Here is a 16,555-nt window from a genome sequence, read left to right on the forward strand (position 1 = left end):
GATAGATGTGTGTAGGCGTGGAGGTGTGGGCATGCATGTATGTGTACCCGTGAGCAAGGAAATTGACATGGAATGATTAAGCCAGGGAAGAGTGGGGAACATGGAATGGAGAGGCAAGCCCACCAAGGGAACTTTAATAGCCAGCTTTGTTCAGATGAAACACTGTCAAGTAGACAAACTCTGGCATCTAGTTCTCCTACAGTCCCAATAAGTCTTATCTTTAATAAAATGTGGGAAACTGAGGCAGTGGAGCAGAGAGATCATGGAACAAACTTAGCTTTCAACATCACTCTTGCTATTTGCTTCCCAAACCTGATGATCTATTCGCTAGAAGAAACTGGAAGGTATCTGGAGAGACGGCTCAGTGGTTACAGTGCTTGGCATGCAAGCATGAGAACTGGAGTCCAGAGCCCCAGAATCCACATAAATACTGGGTGGAGTAATAGCTCTCCCAAAATTTCAGCCTTGGGAAGAAGAGACAGGGGATCATAGAGGAAGATGGCTAGCAGACCAGCCCGATCAGTGAGCTCTGGGCTTGATTGAGAGACCTTGCCTTAATGAATGAATGAGGTAGAAGGAAAGATGAGGATGATTCAACCTCTGGCCTCTGCATGTGTGCACATTTGTGCACAGGCACCCATACATACAAACATGCATATACGCATAAGCACGCCACACATATGCACATAAAAGGTTTTTTTTTTAAAAAGCTGGAATGTTCTAAAACCATATTATACCAGTTCAAGAAAATCTTGGGGAACAACAAATGATTTTCAAGTATTAGGGCATGTTCTAAACCAGGTGTGGTGGCACACTTCTGTTGTTCCAGCAATGAAGAGGCCCGGGCAGGAGAATAGAAAGTTCCCAGCTATATAACAAGGCCCACCCTAAAAAAGATAGACAGACAGAGAGGGGAAGAGAAGAAGGTGTGAGGGGGAGGCAGTGAGGCAGGGACAGAGTGGAGGAAGAGGTGGAGACAGAAAGAAAGAATGTACTTGGAGTTGTGTACTTTCTAGTTTGCAAGCTGGCAAAATATGTGGGTGTTTACCTGTATGTGTGTACGTGTATCATGCGTATGCTTAGTGCCCATTGAGGTCAGAAGAGGGCACCGGGTTTCCTGGAACTGGAGTTATGGATGGTTTTGAACCACCACGTTGAGTACTAGAATTCCCACTGTACATATTTAGTCCTCTGCAAAAGTAGCAACTGCTCTTAACCTCTGAGCCATCTCTACAGCCCCACAAATTATCTTCTGATTAAAATATTTTCTAGCCCTTCAGGGGACCAGCCCACTTGCTTGGTTCTGCCAGCCTCAACAGTGTGTGGGCAGTGGGCAGAGGACCAGGACATCTGATTCCCAGACAGCTGGCAGCCAACCTCAGCCGCTGCTCTGCACGTGTTCCAGTCCCCAGCCCTGATTCCTTGCCTCTTGTAGCCAAGGGAACAGGCAAGCCCCAGGACAGGACCAGGTCAAACTGAAGGAAGTGAGCCCTCGTGCTGAAGGCCATAGGAAAGTTCTATGCAATGGATGGAGAAAATGACTGTCTGGGGACCCTCACTAGCCAGTCACAAGCATAAAGAAGGAAGTACAATAGTTTCTAGTCAGTGTAGGGAAGGGATGGCTTTCTATATAAACTCACACCGCTTTGTATTGGACCATCCCATCTGTTATGGTGCAGGTCTTAACTGTTCCTCTTATGGTGGGACTGGAGAGATGGCTCGGTGGGTGAGAGCCCGTGTTATCTTGCAGCAGCTCCCAGCACTTGGTAGTATGTAATCATATGTTACCAGCTCCAGGGGGTCAGGAGCCAGAGGAGCAGGTCCTATATAGTTCTGGAGGATCAGACTCCAGACACACATGTACCATATACCATCAAAAAACTTATACAAGCAATATAAACTTTTTTTTTTTTCAAAAAAAAAAGGGGGGGGGGGAACTTGGAGCTTGGTGTGGCTCTACAGGTCTCAAATCTTGTCACTCTGGAGGTAGAATCAGGTAGATTTCTGTGAGTTCAAAGCCAGATGAGACTACATAGTGAGATCCTGTCTCCAAAAACATTAATCAATCAATTAAGACAAAAGGATGCTTGGACTTAACGCCATTTTGTTGTTTGTTGTTTGTTGTTGTTTGGCTTGTTTGGTTTTTTTGGTTTGGGAGGGGTTTTTTTTTCCTCCCCTAAAAGCTCATTTTGCTGCTTGGTTGGGCCCCCAGTGGGTGGCGCTAGAGAGAGATGGTGGAGACTTCAGTAGGTGGGGCCCTATTGGAGGAAGTTAGAACACTGGGAGTGTACCCTTGGAGGGGATATTGGGACCCACTCCCCTGCTTTTGAGCTGAGACGCATGCTCCCCACTATTGTGTCCTTCCCCTTCACAGACCCAAAGCTACAAGACTGGCCAAGGGAGCATGAACTAGAACAGAAAACCAAATCTCCTTTTAAGTTGCTTACCGCGTGCATTTTGTCTCAGCAACAGAAAGCTGGTTAATTAACACAGTACCCACACATTAGGGCCAATCGCTTGGGCCTTCTTTTGGAATCGACGAGGTCCTTTGTTCTTACAATAAACTGGAATTTTCAACTCTGAAACTTTGAGCATCCAGCTAAAGAGACAGCAAGAGAATCCCAAGTCCAACACACCCGACCAACGCCCCACCTGCTAGGAGAGTGGGTCTTCTCTCGAGCAGCTAGGCAGCAGGAAGCAGGAGAGGGGTCAGTCTGATTACTCTATGCCTAGTCGTGGTCTCTCTGGAGTTACTGTCCCCTATGGATGTGCACACACACACATCCCCAAACTCCCACAGGCCATTCATTCTCTATCCAAAAGAAGTCTTCCCTTCTTGTGTTTCCCTCTCATAGTTCATATTCAGGGGCCATCTCAAAGACACAACCCCTGAATGGGCCATCTAGCTGACCCCCACCACCAGCTTCTCCTTAGTTCTGCACTTAATTGTAACAAAGCCAGCTCTTGTTCCGGCTCCTGCTTCCCCGAAGCAGTGGAACAGTAGGGTTGATGCGAGATTAAGTTCATGGTACACAGAGATTCCCTGATCTTCACAATGTATCTGGAGACTCAGAGTGGGGCCAGCAAGGATGGGGACACAGGTGGAAATTCGACTTTAATGAGTGTTTGGCTGACTATGAAGAGAGCGCTTTTCTTGAGTCAGACCTTGCCAGGTAACTGGCCAAGCTCCTGGGTCTCCAGTCTCCTGCTCAAGCGTGTCTTGGAGAAGCCCCTAGCACAGGTGACTGGATCCTGAGCGACTCCGCTCCGCCGCCTACAGCCTGGACGCGGCTACTACGCAGGGGACTCGGGCGGCGACCCTGGGCGCAAGCACTGCAGGGAGGTGTCTGAAGCCAGGCGCTTCCTGCCTGGCCCTTGGCCCAGGGTGGTGACTGGCTGTCGCGATCGGGGCGCAGGTCCCCGCCCCCGGCTTCCAGTCCCCACCCCTGCGCCTTCGGGGGCGCCCCATCGCGGGAGGGTGGTCCGCCTCTCCCCGGTCGCCTAAGGCAGAGAGGTGGCGGGAACCTCCACCTCTTTCCCGTTTCCGCCGCGGGCAGCGCGCCGGCCAGTGCCACCGGGAGGCGCGGTCGTCCCTCCGCCCGCGCGCCGGGGGGCCGGCCCTGTCGCCTGCGCCTTTTTCCCCCGCGCACACCGCGGCGGCGCGCGGCTACTCGCCAACCGCAGGGAGCGCGGTGGCTGCAGCACCCTGCGCTCGGAAGATGGTCCCCGCGACCGGACAGCTCGCTCTGCTAGCGCTGGGTATGTAGGCAACACCCGATGTTCCCGGGCCGCTCCAGCCTGATCTCTGCGTTTCTCTTGAGTCCGCTTGGGAGAACAGAAGAGAGGCGGGTGTTTGGAGTGGGTGGGAGCGTGCGAGCCACCGGGAGTCACCAAGAACTGTGAAGTGGGGGACAGTCTTAGCGAGGTGGCCGCCGGGAGGTGAGATCCGGCCTGAACTTTACTCTGCGCGTCGTCGGCTCGCCGGTGCCCACGCCCTCCTGCCTACCTGCTGGTCGCCGAGCCGGGCTTCTTCAAAGCCGCCTAAGCGCAGGTTGTCCCAGTGCGACCCCTAGGTGGCCCTGGCCTGAGCCCCTTTCGAGTCCCTGGGGGCGGGAGCATGCGTTGCGCATCCGTACCCTTAGCCTTCGACTTGAAGCTCTCCTAGGTGTTGGGTGGGTTTGTGATTTTATTTTCTTTTAATTTTTTAATTTTTTTTTTGGTGCGGATTAATTGTCCTGTTAATGAGCTTACATGGGAGTCTTGGTGTCCCTGTCAGAGGAGGCGGGAGTAACACCTGAGTATAACCAGTTTCCTCAGAGTTGGTTCTTGGACATAAACGCGAGTGGGGGAGGGGACAATCGTCCCCCTCTAATCCCCTGGTGTCTGGGTGGTGGGAGGAACGGCCGCTGCGAAGCTCGAAGCTCGCAAGTGTGTGTTGCTACTCTCAGCTACCTGGTGCAGAGTCTGTTTGACAGAGTGGACTGAAGTACCCGGGTGTCCCAGTCACTGCTGCCGCCTTGTGAATCTTTCTGTCTGATGTTTTCAGCATTTAAAACCCTGTAAGAGGGCTGAAGCTGTAAGTCAGTGGCCAGAGTATTTCAGGCACCAAACCCTGGGTAGGATTCCCCGCCGGGCTCGTGACCCCAGTGCTCAGAAGGTAGAAACAATAGAATCATACTACTACCCTCAGCCATATATAGCGAGTTTGAAACTGAGAACCTGGTTCTAATTAACTATTAATAATTAAAGCCTTAGAAAGTAAGATGTTTGCAATCGTCCCCCACCCCCCCCACCCCCCGCTATTGACAATAGACCCCAGAAGGTGTTTATAACTCCCCTCCCTAAAATGTGCCCAGAGTAGCAGCCTGTCACAGTGAGGAAGCATCCACAGTTCTCTGGCAATCCTGCATTAAAAAGGCTCCTTCTGCTGCAGGAGGGGACACGTTGAGATGTTCCCAGCTTTGCCCTCACCTGAAGTGAGTTATGGGCAGATTTCCTCACTTATTGTTAGAGCTGCCTTTTGGGTGTATTCTATGGTCGGCTTTCACTTCATATATGAAAGCTTCATAATTTAAAGCTGTGAAATTCGCAGCCGGTGGGAAGCCTGCAGGTTATTCCCCATCCAAATGTTTCTTTCCCTCCCCGCACCTCCCCTCAGAATAGTATTACCAAGTAGAACCCTGCGGATGCTTGTGTGGTGTGACCAAGCGGCTCCAGTTCGTTCACCCACTTGGCTTGCACGCTCACTTCATGAAGGAGCCATCCTGTTCCCATTTAACAGACGAAGAAAGAACGGTGCAAAGAGCCACTGTCCTAGGAGGGCCAACCTTATTAAAGACCAAGGAGTGCAAATGTGGAAGGCACTTCACTTGTGGTCAACATATTAGTCCCATCTCTGGGGTTGGGGATGTGGTTTGGAGGACTGACTGTGGAAAAAAAAAACAAAAAAAACCCGACTGTTGGATTTCTTGTGGTTGAGCTCTCTGATGGCGAGGTGGTTTAATTCAGTGAAAATGAGAGCAGAAGTGATTCCTCCAGGCTGCTGTTGACAGCTGTGCTCCCCCAGTCCCTTTAACTCGAAGCAGACCCCACGCTGTCACACTGTAATTTTCTCCTTGCCTGAGTGCTCTAGCCAGCTTGTTCTCTGTTCCCTTCCTTGAGGGAAAGGAGAGAGAGAGAGAGAGAGAGAAAGAGAGAGAGAGAGAGAGAGAGAGAGAGAGAGAGAGAGAGAGAGAGAGAGAGAGAGCTATAAGATTGACCAATCTCTAAGAGCTGGCTTGTACTAAAGAGTAGTTTAAAATGGGGGAGGGGATGACTTCACAGCCGTGAGGATTCTGTTTTATTCAATACTCTTTAAAAGACAAATCACAGCTGCTAGGTGTGTGCCTTTACTCAAACGGCTGCCTCCCACGTGCCTTTAATTTGCGGTATTTCCTCTGAAGCTCTTTGCCTCTGATTTTTCTTAGACAGCTCCGGGCAAATCAGCCAGTGTTACATCGATAAACACAGTCTAAAAAGCCCTAGGCTGGTCTAAGCGAGACCTGGCTGTTAATATTGTCAGTGGAAGCTTAGAACTGAATCCCAACACTTATTCCTGTTCTGAGGGACAGGGTGGGAAACGTGGCCCAAATGCCAACTTTGGAAACACGACCCAGGTTCCTGTGATGGCTGCCACTCCAGGCGGGGTTCTCTGGTACTTGGAACCTCCTCTGTGCCAAAGGAACAAGAGGTTAAGTTACTGGAGTTAGATTACCTTTCTGTGCCCTGTTCTTGTCTGTGAAATGGGTATGTTGAGAGGACTATTGGATAGACTTGATTCCTGCAGATTAATGTCTGGTATGTAGTCAGAGCTTAATTAACCTTAATGCTACCCCTCCCTTTGTTGTTGGTAGTCGGAGCTCAAGAGGATTCTAGATGTCACGGCAGGTTTTGTGGGTTCTATGACCCACAGATCACCAGCTGAGCCTCAAGCTCCTCGCCCTGTCCCTGCCAGAAACCCTACCTGAGTGACTTCTAGTCAGTGTCACCTGGCAGACAACAAAGTCAAGCAACGCTAGGCATTCTTCCGCACATTGCATACCGTCTTTATGTCAAGCATGGATGCCTGCTCTATAGTACTGAGTGAGCAGTTGTTTTTTCTTCTGTAAAGTGGGAATAATAGAGCCACCACCTCCCTGCTGTTAGGACATCAGATGAGGTGGTCAACAGATTTACAAACTATAAAGATAATTAGGCTGGGGGGAGGTATAGCTCCAAGGTAAAGCCATTTACCTGGCTTGCACAAAGCCCTACCACTGCAAAGGGGGAAAAAAAAAACTATACTGAAAATAAAATTGATTTTGGTGGCAGAGATGGGCTTGTTTTGCTAGCACTTCCCATAGATTCAGACTGCCTATAGACCTCGGGGAAGGCTGTCATGGACAGAGAGGCGGTCTTTGTTTTAGATTCATGTTAAGGTGTTTTAGGGGCGTTCTTCATTATGTGGAAATGTCATCTTTCAGACGTCCACTGTCCGCCTGAGGAGGACTCATGCCTTCCATAACGGGCAGTTAGGGCGTGCTCACCAGGATCGAGGACTGGAGAGGTGTAGATAGACGTTGGCAAGCATGCTGACCCTATTTGTTCTTCCAACACTTGGTCTCCTCAGGACAAGGTGATCTTTCTCTAAGTAATGTCTCTTGCAAGGGAGACTTTTCTTATAGGAGTAAATGATGCTTTGCGCTATTGTTACTATGGTAACACATGACAAACAGATGACTTTTCCATTGGCCCGATCTCCAAGGACCTTCGCAATATGTGTTTGGAACAAGGCTCTAGTCACCACACTGCCCTCTAAAGCAGGCAGGCACTGGGTCATCCCACACTAAAAACCTTACTAACATCTTCTGCGTCGGTAGGTTTATGTCAGAACCATCTGGAGGCCTTGTGAGCGCAGGTGGAGGGGCTTGCACGCTCAGCAAGTTCCCGGGTGTGACCTGTGTGGCTGGAGGGGCTCTTCAAGAACCCCTGCTCCTCGTGTGCTTTGGGGACCTTCAGCCTTAACCAACTGCCCTGTGCCTCAAAGCCATCCTCCTGCTTGTGAGTGCGACTGCTGTCTCTGGAGTGGTCATTAAAGCTGCGCTGGCCTGAGCTGCAGCCAGGGCAGAGCTGGAACCTTACTGAGACTTCACAGTTCTGCTTTGCCTTCAGCCTGTGCCATTAAATCTCAGCTTACAACACCAACCATCTCACACTTTCCATTTCTGCATCTTTATTTATTTTTATGTGTATGGGTGTTTTGCTTGCATGTATGCTTGAATACCATGTCCATACAGGGCCCAAAGAGGCCTCGAGGGTGTCATCTTCCTGGAACTGGAGGTACAGAGGTGTGAGCCACCATATGGGTGCAAGAGCAGTCATTGGCTCGTGTCACCTTCCTTGTTAATTACAAAAATGACTTACTATATAGCTTTTTCAAATATTTCTGATCATATTGTTATAAGATATAAACTTTATTCTGTTGTAAAGTAAAGGGCTTTCTAGATAGACTTTTCCACTGGATTTTGGTTTGGGTTATCTTGTTTTATAAAAATTTTAAAAGCGTGTGTGTGTGTGTGTGTGTGTGTGTGTGTGTGCGTGTAGATTTGTACACGTGAGTTCAGTACCCATGGAGGCCAGAAGATGATATCAAATCCCCTGGAGCTGGAGTCACAGGTGTTTGTGAGTCACCCATTGTAGGTACTGGAAACTGAACTCAGGTCCTCTGTAAGAGTGGTGAGCTCTCTTACCCACTTAGCCATCTCTCCAACCCTTGATTAGCCTTGTGATGTCTCCTATGGCAAATGGCAAATCCAAAAATCTTTCCTACAATCAGAAGAGCCACAAATCTGGCTGGTAGAGTCACCTCTATGCAGCAACTCAGACGCTGCTCCCTCATCCACACACTCACGTCTAGGTACCCCACCTCTCTCTCTTTAAGGTAGAACTCACTATATAGACTTGGGTGGCCTTGAACTCACAGACATCTGCTTGGTTAGAGGCAAGCGCCACCACCCTGGCTAATTCTTTTGAAGCATTATGAACATGTTGTATTAAATATGACTTAAGAAATAAAAACTGGAGCTGGAGACATAGCTCAGTGGTTAAGAGTGCTGGCTGCTCTTCCATAGAACCCAGGTTCAACTCCCAGCATCCACGTGATGGCTCACAATAGTCTGTAACTCCAGTTCCAGGAGGTCTGACACTCTTGCAGACGTACATGCAGGGAAACTGATAAAAGTAAAAGTATTTTTAAAAAAAGAGAAAAAAAAAAAAACTGTGCTCTACTTAATACTCGTTTGCTTGTCTTAAGCCTTAAAATAAAACAACCTTTTTAATCATGGAGTCATGTCCTAGTCTAGTTAATTCTGTCCTCTACTGCACTTGGAGGTGTAGATTGAGATAGGCTCTTTCCGTCGAGCCCAGGAACAGGCCATCTCCTGTCTCTGCCTCTGGGAGCTGGGATTACAGATGTGTGCTACCTTGGCCAGTTTTGCATTCAATTGCTTGGAAATCTCTCACCACAAAAGGTTTTCTGTTTGCATCACTTGAGCCTTTGGCCTTTCACTGACACAAAGATAGTCAAGGCTTCCTCAAGAAGGGGCTGGATGGGCCTGCTCTAGCCTGCTGGGGCTTGGCTGTGGATTTTAGTCTCCCATGGTTCACCTTTTCTGCCTGGGAAACCAATGGCAGGAGCCTCGGCCTGACAGGCTGCCTCCGATCCTGTTGGCCAGTGTCTCTTCCCTTCTCCGCTGTTCTCAGGCTCCATGTTCCTCCTCTCATACCTGTCAGCATGACCTCATGGAATGTCTACCCAGGACACTCCAAATAGACCTCGATTGCCAAACACCAGCCCAGTTGTCAACATCCATCCCAGACAGCTCTTTATTTGATAATCAAGGGTAGGGCGGGGTGGCTGCATGCAAATTCCCATGTCCCTAGTGCCACTCTGCTCTGGGATGTTGTTTTCCTGTTGTCTTAAAAATTAGATTATGGGGCCACTGAGATGAATCAGTGGGTGAAGGGGATTGCTGTGAAAACGTGATGAACTGAGTTCAATTCCCCAAACTCACAAAAGATGGAAGGGAGAGCCAGAGAGGCTTCTAAAAGTTGTTGTTGTGGCCATGATGATGCCACATGAAGGACACACACACACATGCACACACACATGTATGTGCACTTACACATGCATAAAAAATTCTGGCATGTCTTTGTGATGGCAAAAGCCTGTTTTTTTCCCCAGTTTGGAATATTTGGAAAATTAAGAGGATTATGAAAGGTATTTCCACACCTTAACCACCACAATATAACCACAATTAACACTGCATTCAAGCCCGCCGCAGGAGTATGTATGGGTCAGTGTTAATAGAGTGTATGAATCCCAATAGACTCATGATATTTTTATTTGTTTTAGTAGCTTGATTGTTTATAATAAACACTTTGATATGACTCTCAGGTGATATATACTAATGTGTAGTGGCTGAGACAGACACACACTCTCGCTCTCTCTCTCTCTCTCTGTCACATACACACACAGACACCACAAACACATTATCACACTACAACGTAGCCAGCTTTGAAGGACATTGACCTAATGAATTTTTACTCCCCTATCGCTCACTTTAAAAATAATTTGTATGTTTTGTGTTGGGAGTATCAAATGATAGGACACTTTTTGGAAGTCACTGTGGCCATAGTGTCAAATCAGTTACAAGGGGGCATAACTTGAGAGTGCACCCTGCCCTGCTTTTCTGCCTGTGCTGCAGAAATGCTTGTAAACAGCAGGGAGAGAACGGCCTTGAAGATGCTGCTTGTTGAACTGTTGGGATGCAGGAGCTATTTAAGAGCTTTGTCACCACGGCAGTGATTTACCAGGCAGCTGTTTAATGAGGGTTTTTCTAATATGCTCAGACTTGAAAGGTGAGGTCCTGGGCTGAATGTACTGTGCAGTGCCTTGGTTTAAAATAGTCTTTTGAAAAATTTTGTGGTAATAAGAATTGGACTCAGGGCCACATGTGTACATCCTCAGGCACTGGTTAACTTTTAATAATATGCATATATTAAATTTATGAAATTTGTAATGTCTGAAGTCTAGAAAGTCAGAGCTGGAGAGACGACTCAGTGGTTCAGGCATCTGCTGCTCTTACAAGGGACCTAAGTTCAGTTCCCAGCACACACATCAAACAGCTCACAGCCACCAATAATTCCAGCCCTATAACCCCAGCTCAAGGGAATCTGACACCTCTCCTGGCCTCTGTGCACATGCCCATACAGAAATGCACACATACGCATAAACAAATAATAATTAAAGTCAAGAAAGTCAACCCATACAACAGACATATTTCCACAGAAAATGCTGGATTCATCTTTGATTTTTTTTTTAAGATAAATTCCCAGAAATTGGCCTTGCTTCCACCTCATTCCCAGAGGCTCACTTTCTTTAGTCTTCTAGAACATCACTGATTAAACATTTGTTGGAGGAAAATATCTCGGCCAAGTTCTCAGATTTGCCGTTTAGTGGGGCCAGCCCATGCACTCACTCACTGGCTATTTGTTGCCTCCGTGTATGGCATATGGGTATTAACATTTTTATAGTGACTTTGAATCGAGCGATCATTTCCCTCCACAAGCCTTTACCAGTCACGTATTCCAAGACTCTTCTTCATCCCCACCTTGTACTGTTCTCTTTAGGGCTTCTTGATGTCTGTGTGACACATAAGAGCTTCTGGTTTATGTTCTAACAGACTTTGCCAACCCTACTGCCTTTGGTGGATTTCTTTAGTGTTTCAAGGAGATGGTCATGTATTCTTGAACGATAAAGCCCGCCACTGCCATGCTGAATTCTTATCTGTTGTTGTCTTCTTTTTACTCAACTGGGATTTTAAGAACAAGATTTAAAAGGTTTAGTTACATTTAATTAATTAGTTAATTAATTAATGCTCACCTGATACAGTGTGAATGTGGTGTCAGGGGATCTGACGCCCTCTACTGGTCTCTCTGGATACCCATACTTACAGTATATGCAAACACACAGTAACAAGAATAAGTTAGAGGTGTTATACCACCTGTGAACGTGGAGGTTAAAGGACAACTTGTGGGAGTCAGTTTTCCTCCCGCTGTGTGGGTCCTGCAACTCAAAGTCAGGTTTGCAGGCGTGGTAGCAAATACCCCATTAACCCATCTCTCTGCCCCCGAAAAACAACATTGTTTTAAAGAACAGTAGATATTCTTGGGTATATTTTCATAGGTTTCTGTGTTTAACAGTTAAGTATGGGAATAAGTTTTTGGCTTTGTATATGTTTAGGTATACATGTAGAACACATGTTTTATAACTCACTAAGAGATTTTTTCCCCCTTGGTTTCCAAAGCAAGCAGAGATCATTTGAGCTGAAGTTCAAATATTTTTAGGATGCGTGATTCAATTATGTTAAAACAATCTTTCAAATCTTGAAATAAGCATTGTCATCAGTATGGCATTACGTTACTCTCTGTCAATTTTGCTAGGTCTGATCCACTCAAAGTGAAGTGACTCTGCATTTGATTTTTAGGATTTATTTGTATTTTTATTTGTATGTGTATGAGTGTTCGCATATGACATATATGTGGGTACCCATAGAGACCAGAAGAAGGCGTCAGATACCCTGACACCTGTAAGTTACAGGTGATTGTGAGCTAGCCGTGTGTGCCTCTGTGTGTGTGTGTGTGTGTGTGTGTGTGTGTGTGTGTGTGTGTTGACAACTGAACTGCAGTTAAGCAGCCGGTGCACTCAGGTTTTGGCGTTAGCTTTAAGTATGCTTTATAAAACAACTTTGGAAAGACCCCATGTTTTTATGCTGAAGGTTGATGTAGAACCAGACAATCCCATGGAAGAGAAAAGTGAATGGTGGATCCATGTGGCTCCAGGCCCTTCTTCACTGGTTGCTTCTAGGTTCTTATTTGTGGGAGTTAGAACAAGAATAGCCACCATAGGCTCGTATATTTGAATGCTTAGTCAGCAGGGAGTGGAACTGTTTGAAAGGATTACAAGGATTAGGGGGTGTGGTCTTAATGGAGGGAGGAAGTGTGTCGTTAGGGGTGGGCTTTAAGGTTTCAAAAGCCCATGCCAGTCTCTCCCTCTCCCTTTCCGCCCCCTCTCCCCACCACCACCACCATGGAGCAGGATATAGCTCTCAGCTCCTGTTCCTACACCGTGAGTATTAGCATCCTCTCACCATTCTCCAATTAAACCATTTCTTCTACAGGAGTTGCCTTGGTCATGGTGCCTCTCCACAGCAATAGAACACTGACTAAGACACTATTTCTTAAGTCAGTTTTGACAATTATGACTTTTGTTTAGACTCTATTCAACTTGGAGTTTCTAAAACTTTAGGATGGATTTACAGAGTCCTTTATTTTAATGTTTTCCTTAGAAACTGCCCTTTAACAAAGGAAGACAAAGTGAGCACCAGGGCCCCCCGAATAAAATAGATTTTAAAATTTGTTTCTCTTAATGATATTGGGGGAGGAAACATCTTTTAAATCATTAAATAAAATTCAAGGGACATTTTCATCATTGATGCTGTTCCCATAAGTCCAGGTAGAACACCATTTTGTTTATACAAAGTACTTAATGGAGTTATCAGTCTACTACCTCTGACTTGAAGGGTGCCTGGCAAGATGATGTCTTCAAAGACTGATAAATAACACATGCGTGCTTTATGCCTGTGTGTCTATGTGCTGTTACATGTAGAGGCCAGAGGTCACCTTTGGTGTTCTCAGGAGCCAACCTACCTTGAATTCTTTCTAGTTATTTTAAATTTTGTTTTATGTGTATGAGTGTACACCTGCCTTTATGTATATGCACCACGTGTGTTCAGTGCCTGTCAGGACCAGAAAGGGGTGTCAGCTTCCCCTGGAACTAGAGTTACCAGAAATGTATGGGCTGCCATTTTGATGCTGGAAACTGAACCTGGATCCTCTGGAAGACTGAATCCTCTTCATTACTGAGCCATCCCTCTAGCCCTCACTTTGTATTTTGAAGCAGGGTTTCTCTCACTGATCAGACTGGGCTGGCTAGCCAATAAGCCCCAGGAATCCTTGCTTCTACCTCCCCGTGACTGAAATTACAGGTGTGCATTATCATGCCTGGCTGTTTTGACATGGGGGTTTGGGATTGAACTCAAGTCTTCGTGTTTGCAAGGCAATCCCTTTGCTAACTAAGCCATTTTCTCAGTCCCACCTTAAGCTTTAAAAAGCTTAGTATTCACTCCAAGTGTTGCTGTGTCTATTAGATGCCACCATAGCACAGCCTGGGGTAGGGTATAGGTTATTGCTAGTTTTGTTTATTTGTTTAATTTCTCTTATTTTTGTGATCCAGTACTTCCAGGCACAAATATTAGACCCTTGAAGTGAGAGCCTGTCTTCAGCTTGGGTTCTTCAGTGTCTTTCATTTGAGTTTGGATGAGGTAACCCAGCAATTCTCTGGGCACCAAGAGGATAGCCATGTCTTCACCAGCCGTTAGTCATTGTACCCAAGCTAAAGCATTTTCTGTGTCATTACTGTACCCATGAGAGGTTCCGAGGATTAGCTGGCTACATGGGATTCAGAACACATTCATGACACAGGACCTGCCACCACTGATGAGTGAGAGGCTGGCCGTGGTACACAGCTCCCTTCCCACTGCTGGGCCTTGACAACTGATGAGAGACACAGAGACTTAGAAGACTTCTGTTGGCTTTAAAGAAAGAGCTGCAGAGCTGGGCCCGCGGGGTAGCAGAACAGGACCTGTCCACTGACCTTGCCACTGACAAGCTTGGGGTTTGAACCCTTCTTGCTGGCACGAGTTTCTGACCTGGTTTTGCACTGTGGGAAAGTGTTCTCAGGCCTGTTTGTGGGCTATGCTCACCCCTCGCAGCAGGTTTAAACAATGACAGATGGTTTTGGTACATTGCAGACCTGGGTGCTATAATTAAGGTTTAGGGGGATGAGTCATGGGTCCCTACATTGGGATGAAAGCTGGCCTAGAGCCTGATCATTTTTTCAGGGATGTGAGGTCAACGCCTAGATCATCCAGATGAAGACTCCATCTGGATTTGGACTCTATCTCAGCCTCAACCTCCGCTCCCCTGCCCTCTAAAGGAAACCCCTCGATGCACGCATCCCTGGTGCTAGCTAAGGTACAGGCCATACTCATGTCCCTGTGGCTGTGACTGCCCAGGTGGGCAGGCCAGGACCTCTCCTCTGCCATCCTCATTAAGTCCTGCTGAGTCTTTTTCCAAAAGGAAACCGAAACAGGAATTCATAAACAAGGGAATCTAAAAACACTCCAACGTGACTCTCCAGAGGCCCTCGGCTCACTGCATTTTACTCCCTGCCCTTTTTCTGGACCTGAATATAGATATTTGTAAATTTACCTGTTGTCCATCAAAAACGATACCTGGGAGATTCTATTTTAAAATCTGTCGTTCACAGTACATATGGACACTACTTCTGCAAATATACAGATACAGTTAAGCGGCCATCTAGTGGCTATTAGGTGTTCTGTCGTATTGATCATTTTGTTATCTGCCCCTAATTGATGGGCACTGGGTTTTTGAAGCTTTTAGACATGCAGACCTGAAAGTTCTTGGAGTTAAGTTGTGAGCCACCTAAGATAGGCACTTGGAACCCAGCCCAGGTCCAGCAAAGTGTTCCCAGCTACTCAGCCCTCTCTCCAGCCCCCCGGATTCACAGTCACCCCTCTGAATGTGATCTGACAACCTGGCTCCCAGAAAAGCTGAGCACATTCGCTTTTCCGTTGCCTGTGCGCGAGTGCCTGCTTCTCGGCAGAGTTGTCTGTGGTGATTACTGTCATTTCTAAGCCACGTGAAACGTGACCAAACTGTTTTCGTTCATCTCTCATGGGATTTCAGCATGGCTGAGCTGATTTTCCTATGTCTATGTCGGGGTTGGTTATTTCCTTACTGACCTGTAAACAGTTTTCTAAACTGTCCATTAGGTACTTTTTCTGTCTTGGCTTTTAGATGTCTGTGTTGTACTTAGACTTATGAGTTCGTGGCATCATCTTTGTTTTGGTTCATGAGGGTCTGGAATCTGCTCGTAATTCCTGGGTGCTCTCGGCTACAGTAAAGCCTAGAGCTGAGGGTATGAAGGGGTTTTCTGCAGCAATTCCGCGTGTCATTTTTCTCTCGAGCTTTTTCGTTTGTTGGTCTGAATCTCCATTCTTTTGGAAAATGTGTTTGGGTTTGAGGTCAAAGTCAAATTTTTTTCATTTTTGTCAAATAATGCCCCCGCTGTTTCGTTGGCTGCTGGATAATTTCTTCTGCGTTTATTGGTTTCAAATTCCATTTTGCCAATTCATTCGTAGGAGATGTGGGTCTGTCTGTGGTGTTTGTTCTAAGGATTGGGGCTGTAATGCGCCACCCTTGTAGGGACTAGAGTGTATGATTGCTCCTGAGAACTGGGGCATGACTGAGAACTGGAAGGTAACTGTGTACCACAGAGGATGCCCTCCCCTGCTCGCCCTTGTGATGAGACTTCCATCTCCTGCCAGCTCCATGGTGCTGGAGGGGTGCTTCCATACTTCTCCTGGAGAGGGGAGAACCCCTTCACCCAATTGCTTAGCTAGAGTCTGGTGGACACTGGGTCTCGTTGCCCTGAAAGACCAAGGGAACCTGGTTATTATCATTTCTGTTAGCCTTTCTCAGTGTTGAGCTTTCTGGGAATTGGGGTCCATGTGGCAGACCTGCCATCCTCTGTGGGACATTCTAGAGAACTGAAACTGTCCTCCTTTTCGTTTTCCCCTCAGCTGAGAGCATGTGACATCTGCCCTGGCATACTTGGAACCTTAGCTCAACCTGGTACATCTCGCTGGAACATGGATTAAATTAGGCATTCAGAGGGAACATAAGCAGCTTAAATTATGACACTGTTTTCTATGTTAAAGCAAATTCAGACGCATCAGTGAAAGACGAACAAGACTGAAAACACTAAAGTTGGTTTTTAGGTTAAAACAAGACTTCAGAAAAATTGTCATCTTCAGCACCAGCGGGGTTACAG

General features: G+C 46.9%; 1 protein-coding gene across 2 annotated transcripts in view; it reads left to right on the top strand.

Moving 5' to 3' along the window:
- Positions 1 to 3,251: 3,251 nt before the first annotated feature.
- Positions 3,252 to 16,555, top strand: part of Tgfa (transforming growth factor alpha) — an 80,707-nt gene continuing 67,403 nt past the window's right edge. The window contains exon 1 of one of the 2 annotated variants that reach the window (XM_030255312.1): positions 3,252 to 3,759. In XM_030255312.1, coding sequence (XP_030111172.1) covers positions 3,720 to 3,759 — 40 coding nt within the window. In that variant the 5' untranslated portion in view covers positions 3,252 to 3,719. The remainder of the gene's footprint in view (positions 3,760 to 16,555) is intronic. The other variant, NM_031199.5, reaches the window with a different exon arrangement.

The sequence above is a fragment of the Mus musculus genome, chromosome 6, assembly GCF_000001635.26.
Source record: "Mus musculus strain C57BL/6J chromosome 6, GRCm38.p6 C57BL/6J".
NCBI classification, from domain to species: Eukaryota; Metazoa; Chordata; class Mammalia; order Rodentia; family Muridae; genus Mus; species Mus musculus.